The 9,238-nt window shown below is 56.2% G+C and overlaps 2 protein-coding genes across 2 annotated transcripts in view; one reads left to right on the top strand and one right to left on the bottom strand.

Moving 5' to 3' along the window:
• Positions 1-4,110, bottom strand: part of ift80 (intraflagellar transport protein IFT80) — an 8,408-nt gene extending 4,298 nt beyond the window's left edge. Inside the window, exons 1-8 of the mRNA XM_002957635.1 lie at positions 3,844-4,110; positions 3,661-3,766; positions 3,500-3,592; positions 3,125-3,411; positions 2,654-2,806; positions 1,434-1,571; positions 816-918; positions 377-489 (exon numbers count right to left, since the gene is read on the bottom strand). Of these exons, the coding sequence (XP_002957681.1) occupies positions 377-489; positions 816-918; positions 1,434-1,571; positions 2,654-2,806; positions 3,125-3,411; positions 3,500-3,592; positions 3,661-3,766; positions 3,844-3,990 (1,140 nt within the window). The 5' untranslated portion in view covers positions 3,991-4,110. The remainder of the gene's footprint in view (positions 1-376; positions 490-815; positions 919-1,433; positions 1,572-2,653; positions 2,807-3,124; positions 3,412-3,499; positions 3,593-3,660; positions 3,767-3,843) is intronic.
• A 332-nt stretch (positions 4,111-4,442) lies between these two features.
• VOLCADRAFT_119761 (uncharacterized protein) overlaps positions 4,443-9,238 on the top strand; it is a gene marked incomplete at both ends in the record, with an annotated part of 28,652 nt that continues 23,856 nt past the window's right edge. Inside the window, 8 exons of the mRNA XM_002957663.1 lie at positions 4,443-4,472; positions 4,605-4,781; positions 5,420-5,526; positions 6,303-6,403; positions 6,886-7,025; positions 7,468-7,670; positions 7,939-8,151; positions 8,639-8,783. Coding sequence (XP_002957709.1) covers positions 4,443-4,472; positions 4,605-4,781; positions 5,420-5,526; positions 6,303-6,403; positions 6,886-7,025; positions 7,468-7,670; positions 7,939-8,151; positions 8,639-8,783 — 1,116 coding nt within the window. The remainder of the gene's footprint in view (positions 4,473-4,604; positions 4,782-5,419; positions 5,527-6,302; positions 6,404-6,885; positions 7,026-7,467; positions 7,671-7,938; positions 8,152-8,638; positions 8,784-9,238) is intronic.

The following is a 9,238-nucleotide window of genomic DNA, read 5'->3' as shown; positions in this document are numbered from 1 at the left end:
GGAAGTGAGGGAGGGAGGGGGGAAGTGAGAGAGGGAGGACGAATCGACATGGATGCGGGGTAAGGCGGGTTGGGAAGGGGACGGAAAGGAGATGGACAAGGAGGGAATGTGACGGCGGAGCAGAAAACGGAGAGGATTACCGGACAGGTTGAGACGGGAAGGTGAGCAACGCGGGTTTACGGACGGGAAGCAAAAGGCGGATGGGGTAAAAGACAGGTGTGGAGTGTGAGGGCACACCACCAAGCAAGGGCACCGATCGGCAAATGCCAACGCGCATCAGTTGAGTTCATGGGACGCGAGTGGCAAACCAAGGACGACACAGCGAAAGGCAGGGAGGGTTAATCAATTCGCCATTTTTCCTTTTCCACTTGCGCACCTGCAGCAGCAGCGTCACCGTGTCCTTCAGGTCAAAGATGTGCGGCGTGTTAAGGTTGTTGGTGTTGTAGACGTGGCACTGGGTGGCGGTCGCCACAATCAGGTAGCCATAGCCTGCGTGGTGAGGGTCCCGGACGGGTTGAGCGGGAGGGCCCCCCAGCCTCAGCAGCAGCAGCAGTGCCACGGACAATAATACACGGATATGGCCCACCAGCAGTGCCGCATATATATGAAAGGTTAGGGCGGGACGAACTAGCGGAACGGCAGCCAACGGAAAACGGAAACACTGCGTCGCACGCGCGGACTGTCTGTGCTTTATTAAGGCCGCAGGATGAGGACTAGGCTAGGTTGGATGCGCACGTCAGCAAATTTGTGGATGTGGCAAGAAGACAAGCGAATGTTGGAAAGACGCACCGCAAACCCCCACCGCATGCACTCACCCAGCGACACCTTGATGACCCTGTCCCTAAACTCGGGCAGCTCATCCGCATTCTCGTTAAGGATATCGTTAACCACGATGCGGTGCTCGTCAACAACCGTCACCTGCAGATTGGCGGAGAAGTGCTTAAGAAGCCTTGAGCGGACGAAGACGTTACGAGTTACGAGTTGCGAGAGTGGGATTGGAAGCCCGCACGCAAAATCATGGACTCGCTTTCCCGGGGCCAGCAATCATGGACACAGCGAACGTCTTGCACCCGTCGGCCCGCGCTTCTCGCATCACCGTTCGCCCCGAGACCACCACAGCGTTCCTGGCTACCCACGTCTTCAGCTCCCCTCAAGATCAGGCCTATACGTGTGTCAGAGCCTCATTTTAATCTAAACCCGCCCTGCTCATCCCCCACCTTTCCGAACCCCCCCTCACCCTCCCCACCTTTGCCAGGCCTCCCTACGGCTCTTGTCTGACCCCAGTCCTCCTATCCCATCTCCCTCCATCATTGGCTCTGCCAACCTCCATCATTCTCACCCGGCTCCGCCTTACCTTCCGGACCTGTTATTCTCCATACCTGAACCCGTCCCACGCCCGCCCACCCACCCACCCATGCACCAGCCCCGCCCACCTGCATCTTGCCATCCTCCAATGTCAGATCCACCACCTGGCCAAACACCACCGACCCGCTGCCCCCCGCCCCCGCCAGCTGAGTGCTGTCAGCAGTCCAGCTGAGGGACATGATGGACCCCGCGTCCTTCAGATGCACCTGAGGAGTTGCTTGCACATGGGGGACAGAGCGGCGGGCGGGCGGGCGGGGAAATGAGCATGATGGAAATACATGTTGCATCGCGGATCAGTTGAGGGGGGTTAAGGTAGCACGGCATGGCCCGGAACAGCAATTCATAAAATAAAAATCCAGGACTGGACGTGTAATTACAACCACAATGACTTATAAGGGCAGGACAGAGTGACGTTTAGGCGACAGGTGGGGGGAGGTACAGGACGCGTGGCAGCACAATGGGCAGGCGAGCAATGGACATGGTCGCGCAAGGTGGAGCGCGGGCACCGGTACCACGCGCGGCGCGGCGGGAATGTGTCCGGCCCTTTCGTTGTCCTCTTTCATCCTCTGCAGTTGGCCCCAAAACTCCACTGACCATTCTTTCACGCCTTTCCCCTACCGCATTCCAAAAGGTGCCTGCCGACCCAACACGCGCATGCGCCGTACTCGCCATCCTGACCATCAGCATGCCTGCCCTTACTTTGACACCGCCCTTTCGTGACACCGCCCGCCACCTGACTCCTCGTGACACCGCCGCCCCGGCCTTATCCCACCTTAGGCACCTTACACCTTAGGTCCCCTTCAGGACCGCCATGGGCCCTGAAGAGCACCCGATAAGTCACAGATGTTTAGTCCCCAAGCCACTCACCCCCAGCCCAACCCAAGGTGGAGGAATTACTCCACCGACCTCCTCCCCAGCAGTCATACCCCAGTACAGTGATGCCGCATCCGCAAGCTCGCACAAGCACACAACGACTTCGCATGAGGTAAGGGAAGTGGGCACAGTCCAAACCCCCCACCCGAACTGGGCCCCCGGAGTTTATCGTCCCCACCCGCGGGTGCTTCTACCTATGCTCTTCTTGAACCCGCGGATATCCAGGGGCAACTGGAAACGATGCCACTGGATTTGTCGTGCGGCTTTGTCGTGATGATCCAGGCAACTGGATGCCACTGGATTTGTCGTGCGGCTTCCAGCCCTGCTGCACCCCCTGCATTGCTTTGCCACCCACTCAGGTGGTTGTATGCCTCGGGCTGCATACCCCGGCTCCCACCCACGCACTCTATGTTACCTTGGAATACGCCCAACCCATGCGGTCACACAGCTGCAGGCTGTTGAAGGAGCCCACTGCGAACTGCTCTCCGCTGGGGCTCCAAGACACGGAGGTGACCGGGTAGTCAAAGATGCCGCTCTGGTACAGCAGCCGCCCGAAGCTGTCCCAGACCTACGGCAGGCGAGATAGACAGGACGACGATGTCGGACAGACAAACCCAGAAGCATTTTGACTATGATTAGGCAACCATTTGGGTTTCAGTGGGGTTCAGTGGGGTTCAGCACCGAAATCCTTGTTTGGGACAAGAACAAAAAAATCTTGGAAAACATTGCTGGAAAACGTGCCCCTGGGCCCCGTAATACGTGTTGCGCCACAGGATCCTTTTGTCGCATGTGTTGATAAATTGGGGATTTGTTAATAAGGTAGGGATTAAAACCCATTTCACCGGGCCTGAGCAGGCGTCGAAAACGGCATTAGGCGCCGCCCTACCTTGTACTTGCAGTCCTCTCCGCCCGACACAATCAGGTGGTTAATGGGACTCCAGTCAACTTTAAGGACGACCCCGTCGTGGGCCTTCCAGGCGTTCTGCTTGGCGTTGGATGTGAGGGACTTGATGACCACGTTCGATCCCGTGCAATAACACAGCTGGTCGCAGTCGTATGCCCAAACGATGGAGTACACGGGGCTGTCTGCCTGGGCTAGCGTTGACCGGAGCATTCCGTTGCGGGACCATATCTTGACGGACCCGTCCTCACCAGCGGTCGCCAATGCAGTCCCTGCACGCCAGTTGATTCGGGCAATCATGCGCCTTACCGCGCATGCATCGTGAGCGCCCCAGGTGCCCGAACGCTCATGGCGCCTTACCGTCAAAGCTCCAACGCAGCGAGATGCACGCACCCCGGTGCGCTTCAATTGACTTCTCCACACGCCCTGTACGACTTATAATCTTCACTGATCCTGTTTAATGATGGAATCTGGTTAGTGCTTCCGAGGTGCACAGTCGCAGCGGGATGCAAGCCACTCACCATCTGTGCAAGCCACTGCAAAGACATCGGTCCCTCCGGCCTGGGTCTTTTTCGAACTTAGTGGGTACCAATGTATGTCCGTGTAGTAAGCATCCAGTTGGCAAACCTATGTATACATTACAGGAAGGCGCTTGGAACCCACGGACATGCGCTGAACATGACCGGGGCGCGGGCAAAGCTTGCCTTCTGCTCCGGCTCTCCAAGCATGTTCCATTTATGTATGTTCTGATCATCGCTGCAGCTGTACAGCTCGTTCCATACGTTCCATCCTACTGCGCCGGTCAGCTCGGAGTGGACCTGAGCCGACCCCTGCTTAACCTTCAGCCTCATTTGTCCGGTGCACTTTTACAGCTTCATCTATCTTTCGTAACTGCCTACTTGCACAGGCGCGGCCTCAAAAGCCAAGGCTCAACGTTCGTCCAACTCGAATTTGCAAAAAAATACCTTTTGTCAATATTAGCAGTATGCGCGCCTGGTGTAGGAACGGTGGATGAGCCTGGGCCTCTCCCCATTTTCCAACGTTCATGTTGTACACGTGTACGTGATTGCGCGCAAAGAGTCTTTGCCAAAGACTGCCCCATGCCTGCAGATCATTTCCCCGTATGGTTGATGGTGCGTCACATTCCTTAACTATGAATATTTCTCAAGCAAAGATGTTCAACTTGCTCGGTTCCGAGCTTTTTTTAGGGTAGGAGCAAACCTGTCGTTGCTTAAGTTGGAGCACGGGTGCATGGAATTGAAACGACCTCATTGCGACGCAAAGGCGCAGCATCAGAAGAACTATGTACCAGCGCTGGTTAGCCATCGTGCTGGTAGGAACAGACGGTCAAGTTTCTGCTGAAACCATTTTGCGCCCCGTACCGATTACCCGCTGCCGGGTCGAACTTTACTATTTGCGAACTTTCTCCGTACCCGATTTGGAACCCTATCCCTCGTGACAACAGGTTGCAGCGTTTGTCTCCTGGCATGGAGCTCGCGCACTCAGCGAGGGTACTCATAGCTGGCAGCACGCCCACGTGCACAGCAAGGAGCGAACTTTTCCCCTGACGGAGCATGCCCCGCTTGCCTTGCGATGCGCCAACACTAATGGAGACTGGTGCAGCAAGTTCCTTAGCCAAGAGGTCGGAACTTCTCAAACATACGCCTACCCCGTGGGAGGGAAAAAGGGGGGGAAGAAAGGACACCGTGGATTTAAACGAAAGCCCGACGTGAACAGACAGGAGTTCCCCTACCGCCCCGAGGGTTCAGGGAATAGAAGTGGGTGTTGTGTATAACACACCATGCCAGAACTTCACAGCCAGGAGTTCTAAATTGCATTATTGCAGTCTTCTCCGTAACCTCTTTGGATATGAGTGGCCGTGCATATGGTCATCCAGATATTTACGTATGTGCCATGTATGGCATCATGACACGGCACTTCGCTTAGGGGCTGCACGATACGTAACTCGCAGCACCTGACGCAACCCAAGTCGCACGACGGACGCCGCTGCAGGTGGCGCAAAGGCCTTTGGGAATGGCAGGAAGGAAACACGGCGTGCAGCAATTTATCCTGCGCCTCTGGTACAGCATGAGTATACATGCATGAGTACACATACACACACATATTGTGGATAAACCATCATTGATCGATCAACATCGCATTGCTATCCGGAACGTGCGTCTGGTGCAGTGAAGCACACAGCATGTGCAGCCATGACTCCACACCAAATCAACCACCTGCCCTTGTCCACGCGGCCGGTGATCGTTTTGGCGTACGCAGCCGGTCCCTTGGAAGCCCGCGCCTCGTGGCAGCAAGGACTGTCCAGACAAGTGCAACGGCGTGGGCAGGTGCAACTACGACACCGGCTACTGCGACTGCCCCGCGGGGTGGACGGGCCCGGGTTGCAAAACGGTACAGAAGCGCCCCTGCACGCATAGACTCAGGCAAGTTCGTGACTCCCTTGCTTCCCCCCTCGCCTGTGCGGTCCTGATCCGCACCCTCGGCCGCTGTGCTCCATGTCTAGTTTTCAGGCTGTGTATGTGTTATTTGGCCGAGGGGAATCAGGCACTAGTAAGCACCCAAGCCTGCAAACCTATATCCGATGCAAGCAACGAGACGAGCTTCGAGAGCTCCTTACTGCTTTCCCAATAGCCACTTAGTAGAGAATTAACACAAAGGATGGTAAAAGAAGGAAAAAGGAAAGGAAACAAAAACACAACTACTCGGGAGAGGAAGCTCTGGAGGATCGTATGTTCATGCGCTTCCGGCTGCTCCCCTTGTCCCCTTGAGCACCTGTGTTTCACCTACCCCCCGCTCCTCACGTTTCCATTTGCGAATGACCTCCTTCCTTTTCTATATCAACTTCGCTTTTTTTAAATCAAACCAGTGCGCTTGCCCCTCGCATTGATGCTTGCGTCCTGCGAGGCCTTTCTGGGCCTAGACGTCGTGGCATGGACCCTCACCACGATTCCGTTAGGAACCATTTCATGGATCGCACCCCGCCGACATCGAAACACACAGCACGGCACGAATAGATCAAGAACGCCAACTGTGCATTAACTACAGGAGGGGTAACACCGCTCCCATGAAAACACACCACAGCATGCGTTACGATCTGCACGGGAATGTGTGATTTGAAAAGCCACGTTTTGCCCGCGCTCAGGGACCACGAGGATCCCGGTACGGAGCCCCTATCGCACATAGGGCCCGACAAGCGAGACCTAGACTGGACGGAGGGGGGGGTAACCTACTCGCGATGCGCAGGTAGGGGTGGGGGTTGCACATGTGTGGGCGATGCGGCCAGGGGCATGCAGGTCTCAGCCAGGGGTTGTCCATTCTGGGATGGCTGTGGTGAGACGTGTCACGTGTTGAGGGGTGAGATCATGCTCTTGTTCTCTTACTCACAGCGTATGGGGAAGGATACTTCCCACCGGGGAAGACGCGACGGCGTCCAGCGGGTTTAGCGCCGTGTCGACGCGTCATTGTTTTATTACAGCACAAGCGAACAATTTTACAAAATGGGTTATCGGGAGCTTGTTAAGGCAGTGCGGTTGGATAATTTAGATCTGCACTGGCTACCTGCAAACAGGGTTGTGTCGAGCATTATGATCGACACAATAACGTTTTTTTATCTCTGTCACATTGCTACTGTACGTTGCTACTATATGGGGTAAGCATGTTGCTACTGCCAAATTATTGTTGCTGCCGAATGCGCTGCTGCTACTGCTGGACTGCTGCTTCATCAGGCATCTGCGATGACGACACGGCAATCTGCTACTGCGACGGCCCCCTGGGTCGGTTGCTGCCGCCGCCGGGGTCGGCTCCGGGCACACCCCCAATCCGACGCGGACGGCCCCTCGTGACATTCCACATGGCGCCATCCACGGTGAGAGCTCGCAGACAGCGGGGAAGGGCAGGGAGCGCGACGCCTGCAGGGGGGGGCTGCTCTGGGCTGGGTCGATGTTGTGCGAGTTTTGCATTGCCATCGCATTACCACCACCATCAGCAGCAGCAGCAGCAGCAGCAAAAGCAGCAGCGTTATGCAAGGGACTTGAAGCGTAACGCCGTCCCACGGGCTTACATGTGTAATGTGTGCACTGCAGTTATCACCTCTTCCATGAACACGATTAAATCACCTCCAACAGCAGCTGCAGCACGAGATCAGCTGGAAAACAATGTTCTGCCGCCCAACGACCCAAAGATGACGTTTCCTTCTGGGGAAGAAGCAGCTGAAATAATGACGCCCGGGCCCTACCTGACCCCTCTGACCTGCGCCATACCTTTAATGGTGGGAACCGCTGCCGCCACCGCTGCCGCCGCCGCCGCAGACCTGGGACGGGCGTAAGGCCTTCGGGGAGCAGCCCTACAACAATGTGTACGGCCCCCAGGGCTATTGCAACGCCACCCAGCCCATCTGGACACCCGTCTGTAGTCTCGACGACCTGGGGGGACCCACGTGCGATGACCCCATCCAAGCCTTCTGTCCGGGGGCCTGTAGCGGCCACGGCACGTGCAACCTTGGGTTTTGCGTGTAAGTTTGGTGAATGGGAGGACGACGAGGGAGGGCTCCTGTTTGGGGCGCCCTCACCCACCCACCCAGCCCCGCCCGGCCCTGCTTTTGACGTTCGCACGAGTCCTTTTGAGTCTTCTGTTGAGCATCCCTTTCCGGAACCCTCACCCCACCCCGCCTGCATATGAATGAATGACTCCATGTCACTCTCCATGTCACCCCATGTCACCCCATGTCACCCCATGTCACCCCATGTCACCCCCATGTCACTCCCGCCGGTACCCACCAGCTGCGATGAGGGCTACTACGGTCACGACTGTGCTCGGAGAAGGGCGGGACTGCCGCTGCTGCCCAGCGCCGTCCCAACCACCCCCTGGCTGGCGTCCGTCATCCGCGAGCCCCCCGCCGCCATGGAGCCGCCGCCGCATGCCACCCGCAAGCGCCCCCTGATCTACGTGTACGACTTGGAACCGCTGTACCAAAGCAAGATCCTGCAGTACAGGTACGGCACAAGTTGCGGTGTATGTCGGTCCCACTGAACCGTGGTCAAGTCGCGCATACATTCGACCATCAGCATTTACCCTGGGTAATATATACATATATACATACATACATATGTATATGTATGTATATATATGTATATACACATGTATATTGTATTTACCTATATATTCATCAGCGCTTGGCTTCCTCTGATGAAGAAGGTGAGCCCTGCTGCCCGTGTGTAAAAGCCAAGGCGCTTTTAGGACAGGGAAGATGGGCAGGTCCAAAGGAAGGGCGGCGCAGTGGTGGTATTGCAAGGGGAAAAATGTCTCGCGACGTCATCGCGAAAACGAAATCGCATTTTCATTTTCTTCCCACGTCGCCGGCCCGCTTCTTTTGCCGGCTGCAGCCCGCATCGTGTCTTCGTGGCTGAATCCCTAAAAACACCCTTTCCCTGGGTTGCTGCGCGCGAAATGGCGCAATGATTCGCCCCCACAAATCGGCAGGATATCCCCGCCTTGGTGTGTTCACCGGCGTCACGACCTGCCCGGCAACCAGACGGTGTGGTCGGACGGCTGGGTGTACGCGGCTGACACCTTGCTACATGAGCTGCTGCTCATCAGCGAGCACCGGACGTTCGACCCGGAGGAGGTGAGGTGATTGCGCGGGGAGGTAACGGGGATTGCGCCCGCGTGGTATCTCAGGTTAGCTCAGGCATTATATTATTATTTCGCACCTCTGGAAGGGTAATGGTGGAAAAGGAGGAGTAACCTGACGAATTGCTGACGGTTGAAGCAGTTGCCAGAGGGGGCATAGAAAGGAGGGGGCTTAGGGGGTTGTTATGTTGAAGTTATGCATGCAATAGAACTCTGGGAGCGGGTAGAGAGGAGCGGTCCCCAATAGCGCTTAATTACCTTCGGGGCGGGAGCCCTTTTTTGCGGAGCCATGTTGACGCTTCTAGAGAAGTTGATTTCCGACATCTCCTTTAACATCGACAAGGATATGACCTCCCATTGTCCTGATCTACTTGCCGACCACCCGCGCCTTCCATTTCCTCGTTTTTGAGGCTTCGCTCGGATTGTTTGTTGATGATGATTCTTTTGTTT

The sequence above is a fragment of the Volvox carteri genome (genome assembly GCF_000143455.1).
Source record: "Volvox carteri f. nagariensis unplaced genomic scaffold VOLCAscaffold_77, whole genome shotgun sequence".
Classification (NCBI taxonomy): Eukaryota; Viridiplantae; Chlorophyta; class Chlorophyceae; order Chlamydomonadales; family Volvocaceae; genus Volvox; species Volvox carteri.
This window is presented reverse-complemented; position numbering and strand designations above follow the sequence as displayed.